This window comes from Taudactylus pleione, unplaced genomic scaffold (assembly GCF_031769625.1).
Source record: "Taudactylus pleione unplaced genomic scaffold, aTauple2 ptg000279l, whole genome shotgun sequence".
Taxonomy (NCBI): Eukaryota; Metazoa; Chordata; class Amphibia; order Anura; family Myobatrachidae; genus Taudactylus; species Taudactylus pleione.
In genome coordinates this window covers 3,029,265-3,041,773 of record NW_028284681.1, presented here as the reverse complement: position 1 = coordinate 3,041,773, position 12,509 = coordinate 3,029,265, and the positions used below count along the sequence as shown (strand labels likewise).

General features: G+C 41.1%; 1 protein-coding gene across 1 annotated transcript in view; it reads left to right on the top strand.

Moving 5' to 3' along the window:
- CDH22 (cadherin 22) overlaps positions 1-12,509 on the top strand; it is a 273,461-nt gene that overhangs the window by 252,907 nt on the left and 8,045 nt on the right. Inside the window, exons 8-10 of the mRNA XM_088481938.1 lie at positions 5,839-5,972; positions 6,335-6,456; positions 8,829-8,946. Of these exons, the coding sequence (XP_088338064.1) occupies positions 5,839-5,972; positions 6,335-6,456; positions 8,829-8,946 (374 nt within the window). The remainder of the gene's footprint in view (positions 1-5,838; positions 5,973-6,334; positions 6,457-8,828; positions 8,947-12,509) is intronic.

Sequence of the window (12,509 nt, the reverse complement as noted above, 5' to 3'; positions counted from 1 at the left end):
TTCCTTTCAGCTCCACTAGCCTCTACTATGTCAGGCCAACCTGCTGTAGAATCATGCCAACTTGTGTACCTGAGGCTATCTGTTCCCAATGGCTACAGTGTATCTTTGTAGCAAACTTATATACCCTTATGGAGCAGTTATTGGAGGGCAGTGGCTCCCTTGTTGTTAATACAAATACAGAATAATGCACTAGCTCTTCATCCAGCTGCACAAGCAAAACATCAAGGCCATAAACAAGTTGTTTATGCACAAGACAATTTTCTGCACATATCAGCATAATAGCACTGTCTGCACATGTCAATGCGTGAGCAGCAAATGTTCAACACTTACTTTAGAGTCAACAAGTTACAATGTTCTGCCTACAGTATCTTCTTTACAAAGCTTTAGCTATTTTTGAGCAGTACAGGAACACACACAGGTGATCAGGATGTGGCAAGAGTCATGAACGCACTGTCATTAACTCCTACTGGTACACTATATACTCGCTAGCTTACAAGTTGTATTGCTGCAAATGACCCCTCAGTTTCTTAATCATGTTTCACAATTCAGTCAACTTCTCATTCCAAATGAAAAGCTCATTGGACACATCATTATGAGGGCTGATTAAAAGGTAATTGGACAGTTTTTTTTTATTCAGTATCAGATGACTAAAAAGGATCTGAACATTTTGCTTTTTCAAAGTAGCGTCCTTCACATTCAATACATTTTTTTCAGCGTTTCAACAATTCAAAGACGTGCAGTAGACCGTTTTGTGACATCACTTTTAGTGTTGCAGCTGTGGCATTTTTCACTTCATCATCTGTTGAGAACGTCTTTCCATGCAGTTGTTTTTTCATGGTTGAGAATGCCCAGAAATCACTGGGCACTAAGTCCAGGCTATATGGAGGATAGTGCTGTCCTATTATTTTAGTCAGTGCTGCTAATGTAATAGCAGCAACATGTGGTCGGGTATTGTCTTGGAGCAAAATCCACTGTTTCTTCAGCAAATGTGGTCTTTTCTTCCTCATGGCTCCACGCAATAGAAGTCACCATTAATAGTCTGTCCACAAGGAACCCAGTGCTGTAGGATCAAACCGTGCGCACCAAAGAGCAGCAGAAGCATGAATTTATACGCCAAAGGAATCACACTGATTTTTGGGGGGCGGAGGTGAATTTGCGTGTTTCCATACACTGGATTGTTGTTTGAATTCTGGATCATAATTACGAATCCACGATTCGTCACACGTCACAATCGGTGTCAGGATATCAGGTATTCTCTCCGCCATTCGAATGATGTTCGAATGATATTCAACTCATCATCGCATCTAGTATTCTGAGAGATTTCTGGGTACCCACCTGGCACACGCAGTTCCTTTGTCACAATACGCTGAACCAATTCGAATGAGATGTTAATTGAAGCCAAAGGTTTCTGTAACGTTAACCATCTGTCATTTTGCAACTTTGGCAATGTTGACTTCTTTAACCGCAGAGAATGGTCTCCCAGAATGCGCTTTGTCAGTCACTCGCTTATTACCTTCTTTGAAGTGGTTCCACCACCAAAATACTACAGCACGGCTAATTGTTTCTCCACCGTATGCTTGCTGTAACATTTCATGAGTTTCATTTCTGCTTTTTCCAAGTTTAACACAAAATTCAATCATACATCTCTGACGTAATCTCACAGACACGTCTTCCTCATCCGCTATGACAAAATGTACGAAGATGTTCTACTTTCTGTGACCAAACAAAGATGACTAAGGCAGTCCAGCTGCAGGTTCAGACACATCGATGTATGAGCTTCACAATAACGAGCATAGCATTGCCACGGCTAGCTGTGGGACAGAGAAACAGGCAGTCTCATTATTTCACAATCAACCTTTGTAGGAATCACTTGAGTAATAACCCATTAGTCACCTACTTCCACCTTTTGAACCCCTGTAAGGAATTTACTGTCACTAGTAGCTTTTACTGTATATAAAATGAATAGTGATAGAAATAATGTGATCACTTTGAAATTCTGAGGGAGATGTAGCAATCCTTCTAAAGAGGACAGATGGAGAAGTTGCTCATAGCTACCAATCAGCTTCTAGATATTATTTTATAGTATGTACTTGATAAATTATACATCTCCTCCCTATTTACAGTTGGTGTGACCTCGGATTCATCCCACCAGTGACAGTTATGTTACTTTCGGAGATTAATAACATAACACACATCTATAGTCTCCAAACACTTCTGTTATTTCCCATAATTACTCATTACACACCAACAACATTATCCACAACCAAAAATGTATAATCTATCTAATAAGTCTGTCTGTCTGTCTGTTTATCCTTTATGCACAGCCAGAGTTTTGGACCTGGCTCCACCAAATTTGGCATGGTTGTGTAGTTTGACCAGAATTAGGTTTTTGCCTAAGTTTGAATTTCGTCAGGGCCACATACTGTCACACAATTCCATGATAAAGAGCCCAGCTCAAAACGTGTCGGCCAGCCCTGCATGCCACCTGAGTGGAACCATTTGGAGGATCTTTGACTCAGTTTACCTGAAGGAAACCAGCCCAGTTAGACACACAGGGCAAGTACCGGAATTACCCTGTGTGCAAACCTATGCTGAATATCTTCTGTAATTTGTTACGAGTGCCTGTCAGGCCATTTCTTTTTGTTATAATTGAACTCTCCAGCATTTTCTCTATATCAGAGCTCAATATTTATGCATTTATATACTTTATTACTATCTACTTGGTTTGGATTACCTTTGAACTCTGAACTGCATATTAGATTCTAATTCATAGATCTTCTGCACTTTATTTACTCTATATCAGAGTAATATTCATATTACTATGCAGTTTATCTTGTGAACATTGCTAAGCTTGTAATAATACTGAATTGTCGGCTCCATACCAGAGCCCAATTTCATATGCCTCATGTACCTTATTTGCTGAACAATATATATATATTTTCCAATTGTGCAATAGAATGTGTGTGTTTTTATCTGACCTATTTTAAATTCTGCATGAATAAAAATTATTTTAGATAAACATTTTTTTAGTTAACTATCATCTTTGCCAAACACAATCTCTTAAACAGAATTATACTATACAGTATTGTGTATGTTTTGTCTCTTTTTCTGATTAAATTATTTTGAGACACTGAACATCTCACGATTGAAGTGAATAATTAGCTTTTTGTTTCTTTTTCATCCTTCTCATAGAATTTTACTTAGCACCTAGGTTTTGGTCACCAACTTCCTTTTTGTCTACACTACATATCTGGAGTATTTGGGTTACCCTGGTTGATTAGACCCAGGCTGTTTCGTAGAGAGCACTAGAGTTTTTAGCATCTTTTCCTTCAGACCGCTACACGAGACTGCACTGATTCAGTTCATATGCCACATATATATAAATCTGTGTGCGACTGAGTCTAAAATTCTGTATATGAAGTGCTACGATGCAGGAGCAGCTGCTTTTTTCCACGCCAAGATCCTTTGTGCTTCATATACAGATTCAGTCTCACATAGATATACAATTGTCACATATCAAATTAAAAAGTGCAGTCTTAGGAAGCGGTCACATCCGTTTGCAACTAAAACACATTTTCGGGGCAAAAATTATGCTCGGTGCAAGCCAAGTTACATGGAATCTGGTGGCTCACTTGCACCTGGAGCCTCGAGCCAAGGCCGTAGCTAGGGTAGTGCGGCTGGTGCAATCGCACAGGGCACCACAGGTCAGGGGGCGCTGGTTGGACCTACCAAATTTCTATTTATTATCATTCATGTTTGTAGCTTCCTCTTATTTCATCCCCAGCATCTCTTGGCCTCTCCTATACTTTCCCTGGCCCTTCCCCATGAAGCCATAGCCCTTTTTTGGGTGCATTATGTCCCTTTGAAAAATGAGGGGGGGGGGCAATGCTCTTTCTGGCACAGGGCACCAAAAAGTCTAGTTACGGCTCTGCCTCGCGCCATATGGCGTCTTGAGGATAGGTGTATGAGAACACTTCTGTACACTAAGCTTGACAGGTTCACATTAAAAAGACACCCCAGAATGTCTGCCACATTACCTGTCTCAGGTCAATTGTCTGCAGACAAATGTGCAATCACTATTGACCACTGTCACCTACTACCCATCCTGAGCCATAATGACAAACAACACCTTATTGATTGTATCAGATCTCTCCCCCCCCCCATTCCTTCTCCATGGGCTTCCTCTGCTCTAAGGGCCTCGTCACTATGCATCCCCAAGACTCCTGTCCAGGATGATTAAGTGAAATATCAAATAAACTGGGTAATTCGCATTCTTCACTGATGCATCCCCAATGTTCACTCATTTGTTCCCAACAGACTGGATTGCTTAACTACTTAGGTCTAGCATGCAGAGCGACTGACAACTTGGCAGGCTTGCTTTCCAGAATTGCATTGTGTAGATTGGGGAATTTATATTCACGTCACAGCCATTTATGTCATAGCAGTTGACATTTCTGCTTTCATAGCTTTTTGAATTGTATCAGCTGCCTGTTGGTTTATGGGTTGAGAGTGTAACAGTACAAAACCATGATATAAACATACTATTCCCACTAATACAATATAAAGCTGGGTGCACACGGTACGATGTGTACCCAGCGATGCGATCCACGATCTGGCAACTGGCATATCGGGCGGTCCCCACACATGGGTCGATCTGTTACCCGACCGCCCGATATGCCGTCCCCCCTCACCCACCCCCCCATAGACCTGCATGGGATTGTTCATCACTTCTCCAGATCACTTGTGCATGCAGAAAGATCTGGAGGAGCAACGGACGACCCCATGGGAGTGCACAGTGGACGATATCATGCGCACACACAGAACGATTTAGCTGCGATATTGTTCCAATCCGTCGGTTCATCCCTATATAGCTCAGTGTGTGGTGGACTTAAGTCTCTGACACATTGAGAAGCGTTCTATGGTCACAGCTGTATTGAGTAATTAAATATTAAACAATAGGTGGCCAAGAAAGCATTGCAACTCCCAGCTCTAGCATAAACATTACTAAACAAACTGGGAGCAAACATAAGCCCCCTGATACAACCTTAGTTGTGAACATCAAACCTTCCATTAATTAGCATATAACTGCTGAGTCTGACCTCTAGAAAGGTGCACAGGTCTCCTCTCAAGGGCAGTGTCAACTCACCACAAGAAAGTCTGCCTCTTTACTATCTCTTCCCAATGGGTGGCTTAAGAGAATAGGGGGCCCGTGTAACCTATGTGTGAGCCCTTTCCTTTCTCATGGTGCAGTAGACTCTGGGACTTTGCAGAGCCTACTCTGCATGCACAGGTCTCTGGCACCATGGCGCCCATGTCATGTTCCTTGCAACTTCACTACTTCGCATGTGCAAATCTCCAGGAAAAGGCCATTTTCACAGTGATTTCTGCTGCATCCATGCAGGACTAAGGAGAGGTGGTTATAATATATGGGTGCAGAGTGTGTGGTGTAAGCCCCCCTGGACCAAGGGGCCCATGTGCACCGCACACCCTGAACCTACTATAGAAACACCACTGCTCTCCCCCACAACCTAGGCACTTATGTGCCATTAGGCTTAGGCAGCCTTACTTTCTCTTTTCTGTATAACAAGGCTGCACTGCAATGTCAGGGTTAACACTGAACAATAATGTACTTTCTCTTCTAGAGTCATATCTGACATTTTCAAATGCTGAGCATAATTAACTTTTTTCTTTTCCTGGATAACAGGTTTCGGATGGATGGGTGGATGAATGTGTTCTTGGATTGGACCTTTGTTTACTTATGTTCTATATTACTTTATTTATCATTATCATCATAGGTTACAGCTCAAGAATTAAATCCAAACCTTTCTTTTCACATAGATACACATTGGACAAAACATCTGATGATGGCATTTTTGAAATTGATGAAGAATCCGGTGAAATCAGGATAACCAAATCCCTAGACCGTGAGACATCTGGGTGGCACAGTTTGATTGTGCAGGCAAAGGAAGCAGGTTATGCATCTTCAATGTAGCACTGTTTACAGCATTTATGCCAATTATTGTCATATACAATCACCAACATTCTCTAATCTCTACATGTATTATTCTTATACTTGGTATTTTCGTGTGTCCAAAATGAATGTTGTGTGCACTTGTCTGTGTCCTCTGCATATTTACCCAATTTTTAAGATGACCTCTGTGAGATCCCAGGAGGTCCAGGTGGGAGGTACGAGGGGTGTGGTAAACATCACTTCCCCCTTCCACGGTGTGATGCTGCCAACATCCATCTGTACCCCCTTCCCCAGATCTTAAACATCTTAAAAATATGTTAGAGAAAAATCAGTCACCATTTCCATATTATATTTTCCCTACAGATGATCCTCAAAAAATTTCTGTCCTCTCACTGCGGATTCGAATCCTGGATGTAAATGATAATCCCCCTGAACTTGCTACACCCCATGAATCTTCTGTATGTGAGGATGCTCTGCCTGGCCAGGTAATTCTCCGTATACCTTCCACACTCCAGACTATCCCTGGAAACTATAAACACTTATGTACATGCTTTCCTGGAAAACAATTGCATTTTATGTCTATCTTCTATCTTTTAAAATCCCAACTTTTATGATTTTTTATGATTATTTGAACAAAACATAGTAACACTAATAGTTAAGCACTTTAGAATGAAACGGCCCACTGTTTTACAGTGCAATTCAACATTTTAGAGGAGGCCTATCCAGCTATAGCCAAGCCATGCTCTCGTACATGTATACAGTCATAAAAGCAAATTAAATTTTTTTATTATTATTTTTGTTTTATATGTATGGTGCCCTAGTCCCACACACAGACAGAGAAATGGGGACAAGCTAAAAATCTTAGACAGATATTTACAGACATGTATACAAGTTACCATGCAGATGTGTCCTTGCACATCTTTGCTGCAGTTGCGGTAAAAAGCCCCTCACAGCACGCCAGGTCCTGTGAAACTCTGCTAGCGCCGGGCTTCTTTTTTGCCTCTTTTTTTTTTATGAAAATGTGTCTATGTCATAATGCGATAGTGACTAGGACGCACCAGCAGACTGCTGAATAATTTGATATTCGACACTTGTATATCTGTGTGCAACTGAGTCTCTGAATCTGTATACGAAGTGCTACAATGTAGGGCCCGCATCTTTTTTCATTCCAAGTTTTTTTGTGCTTCATATACAGACTTAGGTGCACACAGATATACAAGTGTCACATATTAAATAAATCAGCATATTCTGCTGGTGCATGCTAGTCGAATTGCAACATACTGTAGATTAATTTCCGATTAAAAAAGACACCTTACACTAGCAAGGTAGCAAGGGCTGGAGACCTGCAGGCTCACTCATGGCAGACAAGTCGGGCTGCGCTGCTTATTGCGGCTAGATGTATGAGAACTCATCTGTAAATTCATAATTACAAAATTCAAATTACATAATTGCATAAAAATATCTTACAATCTAAAGTGGAATGGGTAGACTAAAAGTTGGTGTGCAGATTCTGGAGAGTTAGGATGTATAGTGGTAGGCTTCAGTGAAAATGTGAGTTTTTAGGGCACATTTGAAGGCTCTAAAAAGAGGCTAGGCAAAATTCTTAAATTGAATGTGGGAAGGTCTAGAGTTTGGGATCAGCTCAGGAGAAATCCTAAAGTTGGGAGTGGTACTAAAGATCGATAATGTTAAGGTTGACAGTCAATGGGTCATCACCAGATGGTCGACATGCAACAGGTCAACAGGGACAAAAAGTTGACACAGAAATGGTCAACACAGAAATGGCCAAAACTTTTTTTTGTACTTTAACGCTAATCCTAACGCTAACCCTCCCCCTAGAGCATTAAACCCTCCCCCTGGTGCCTAACCATAATCCTCCCCCAAGTGCCTAACCCTGGGCTAACCCTAACTCTCTCCCTAGTGCCTAACCATCCCCTCATGCAGGCTACCCCTAACTCTCCCCCTAACCCTGGAGTGGGCATTAAGTGGCCCCTTAGCTGTTGTAGAACTACACATCCCAGCATGCCCTGACACCCATCCTTAAACTGTGAAAAGGCATGCTGGGATGTGTAGTTCAACAACAGCTGGAGGAACGCTTATTGCCCACCCCTTCCCTAACCATGACCTTGAAAATGTTGAAAAACCATAAAAAACCATGTTGACCATTTTTTATTGCGACCATATGTGTGTTGACAATTTGAACCTGTTAATCTTTTAACCCTGTTGATCTCCTGCACTGTTGACCTTTTGTCAGTCAACCTTATGTACCTGTCGACCTATTGCATGTCGACCATCTGGTGTCAACACATTGACTATCGACCTTTACATTGTTATTCTAATATCCAGATACCGAGAGGATATGATCAGGGAGGAGGAAAGGAGGTGGTTGTTGGCAGAGTGGGTGAGAGGGACTGTGTGTGGAGATGAGGTTGAAGATGTAGAGAGGGGGGAGAGTTATTAACTTTGTAGGTGAGTGAGATTTACATTTGAGTTCGAAAGTTCAATTGAATTGAATAGGAAAGCAATGGAGCAGATGACAGGGGGCATCAGACTTGGAGCATCAAGAGTTGAAATTAGGCAGAATTGATTGGAGAAGGGGCAACACAAGAGTGTCATAGACTAGAAAGGAGTAAGTTACAGTAATCAAGTCATGAGGGGATAAGGGTATGGATGAGAGTTTTAGTGGCTTTCAGAATATGCATTGCAAGCTTTCATTAACGAATAAAGATGTTGTTACATGGAAATATGTTGTAAGATAAGTTTGCTTGCCATGTGTTTTATAAGACATCAACAAGTGTTGCGCGCTTTACAAACCAACGTACCATTGGTCAAATAATGTGTGCTCCCTCTACTGCAGCTGATTCAGACTATCAGTGTGGTGGATCGAGATGAGCCAATGGGGGGGCATCGATTCTACTTCAGACTTGCACCTGATCCCAGTGCGGAGCATCACTTTACTCTGCTCAATGTAAAGGGTGAGCCATTTGCTGATCACCTGTTCAAACATACCTCGGCTTCCCCTACTCATACCATGCATGGCATTCATGTGCCATCCCACAAACCAATTGATTGTTTTCACTTGTCATCTGTCATCATATAACCACATACATTTGTCATTTTATCTTACAAAGTTTTATTAATCTATTAACCACTATCAAGGTGTTTCCCAACCTTAGTCCTAAAGGCACACTAACAGTCCAGGTTTTAAGGATATCCATGCTTGAGCACAAATGGTTAAAGCTAAATAACTAAAGTACTAATAAGTCGCCTTTGCTCAAGTATGGCTATCCAACTGTTAGTGTGCCTTAAGGACCGATGTTGGCTAACACTGCACTGACACCAGAGATTTGAAATCTGTATCAAAGTTGTTACAGACCAGGTCTAATCCTATATGTTTAATGATGCAAAACAAGTCCCATGCACAGAGCACTGTGCAAAAAAAATTTCATTATTATTTTTGTTTATGATAGGCTAGTTGTTTATGATAGGCTAGTTGGTACAGGGCTGGTGTCTTTGTGTGTTTTTTGGGGGGCAGAAGCGGAGTGCGCATTAAAGCTGAACTGCCACAGCTCTTTCCAACTAAGTTGGAATTTGTGGGCTGGGAAACATAACAAGATGAGATCCCAGCAGTGGTTACCGGAACCAGTATCATGAATGGTGGCATCTAGGGCCAAATAAAGGAGAACAAAAAATACAGCGCTATTTATAAAGAAAAAAGACCCCTGAATGTGCCAAACCTCAAATTGTATATGAGCCACAAGCAATATATTTCTACAAAAGATGTAATGTAATGCTGAATTTAACTATAGTATAATATAATCATATTTATTAAAAGCAAATTGTTTCATGTACACCGAACAAAGATTTTTCTATATAAATAAAATATACTATCAGAAATAAAATAAAAACATAATTCAAAATAATTAATGTGGGATTTTTCAATAGACTCTTAGTAGTAAGTAACTTGCATGCATAATTGATGTCCATTTATAGATTTGTAATTAACAGTTAAAACTATTCATTAAGCATGTGCCAGGTTGGGTACAGGATCCCAGTGGCCAGAATCCCGACAGTCACAATGCCGGCTCGGGAATCCCGACGGTCTAATTCCCGATGCATGTTGGTGAGTATTCTAACCCTTACCCTATCCCGCCCCATAACCTAACCTACCCCTCCCACAACATAACCCTAACCGTCCCCTCCCGCAGCCTAACCCTAACCCTCCCCCTAGTGCCTAAACCTAACCCCTAACCCTAATACTGACCATTGGAATTGTGACCATCGTGATTACAGAGCCGGTATTCTGATGACCGTTGGGATTCCGGAGCCGTTATTCTGACCGTCGGGATCCTCACCACCGGGATACTGACTACATCCTGCACATGCCAACTATATTGTACAGATGTCTGTACTCTAAAGCACAAATGTCCTCTTCTTCCTATTAACCAGTGGTTCATATGTATCTTTGTAGTAAAATAAGTTTGTAAGTGGCCAATTTACTACTGTCTGTAAAAAATGTTCTCCGGGGGTTTGCCAGCAAATAAATGCTCTAGACTCCAGACTCTACAGTTTATAGGCATGCACTGTATTTCTCATAGCTTGGCTAATGCATTTCCTTTCCTCCACAGATTTTTTAAAGTTTAAGGGCTTTTTTCAGGAATAGTGTCAATATTGTCCAGAATATTTTTGGACAACATCGACACAATCATTTTTTTTTCTCTATTTTTTTCCCAGCTATTCAGCATTAAACTTTGCAGGGACATCGGTTGCATTAACACCCTGTCCCTGCAAAGTTCTCAGTGGCATCCTTTTCAGGGGTTGGGTATGGGATCCTGCCAGTCAAAATGTCGATGCCGACAGCAGTTTTCCGACAGTCAGAATCCCGACAGAATTTTGTAAGTAACCCTATCCCTTACCCTAACAGTCCCCCTTACCCTAACCCACATTTCCCGCAGCCTATCTCTAACCTTCCCCCTAGTGTCTAACCCTAACCCTAATATTCAACATTGGGATATCAGCGGTTGGGATTCTGGAGCCAGTATTCAGGCTGCTGCCAGGATTCTGACCGCCGGCATCCTGACTACATCCCCTTTTCTGAAGTCTGAAAACAAGACCTTCCTGTATTTTGTCCTGGGCATGCTCTGACTTGTAGTTGGTCATGTGCAGTCTGATGGCTCAGCTTATTTGCTGGGTCACAATCTCACACGCTTTGCTTACGCCGAAAGAAGACATGGGTACTTATATATAGTACACTCATGCATAAATATATATATATATACTGTATATATATGTATGTATATATATATATATATATATATATATATAATCATATAAAACCACATAAATACACTAATATATTTGTACACATTAGTTTTTTAATGCTGCTGGCCACACTGCAGAGAAGGAGACTTAGGCAGAGTTTCAAAATCTTGCAGGGTCTAATGGAAAAATTTACTTCTGTCCCCGAAGTTTTCGTGTTAGTTAAGAATTTTCTTTATATAACACCATTTTGAGATGTCGTTATATAAAGTAGTCTTTTATGGAGTTTTTTTATGTTTTTTGAAAACAAAAAAAAAAAAGAACTGTAGAGAGTAATGGCTTGCTGTCTACAGTGCAATACTGTGGGAGCTGGGCATTAACAGATAAGATAATTGCGTTATCTTCTCTTTTACCCTTTGCTGAATAGCAGGAATACTTAACAACTGTGGAAGCATTCGTTTAAGCATTAATTAAATAGAAATGTGATTGCTGCATAGAGACAATTTTTCTATACCGTTCTTGTTGATGTATAAAGACCTTCATAAATGGCCAGCTGAGCCCACCAATTAATTCACTATTTTGCAGCTGTACCACTGAAACATAGCATCTTAGCAGTGATCCAAATAAATAAATTTATAATAAATATATATACAAAAACATAAAATAAAAAAACCCACAAAATTAAAATTTCAATACTGTTGTCAAGCTACATGACACCAATCCATGCTGTGTACTGCCAAAAGTTTTGTACATGATTAGTTGTATCATATACATCACTCCACTGAGCGGTAACGAGACACTTATGCACAATTGTATACAAACTCTTCCATCCCGCTGCTTTGATCAGAAGTTCAAAATCAGTTCGTTTTTCAGCAGTGAGATGCTTTAAACAAACCCATTCAGACTACTGCTCCATTCTACTATTAATAATCAGAAGTTTCATGTCAGCATTACTCTGCACTATTATGGCTCTGGGCAATAATAAATATGTCCTCTTCCTAAGATCTGTACAGGGAATGGGATTGAAATGCCGGCGGCTGTTTAGCTGGTTCAAATTCTGACAGCATCAGCCCAAGCGGATGAAATCCCGACATGGTCAGGTAAGTTACCTAACCCTCCCCTCTTCCCCCTAACCCTCCCTTAGAGGGGCCAAACCCAAACTCCCGGGGTGGTGCCTAACCCTAAACTCCCGGGGTGGTGCCTAACCCCAAATCCCCCCCGGGGGTGCCTAAACCTAACCCCCCTCCCAGCACCCAAACCCTCCCTCCTAAGGGTGCCT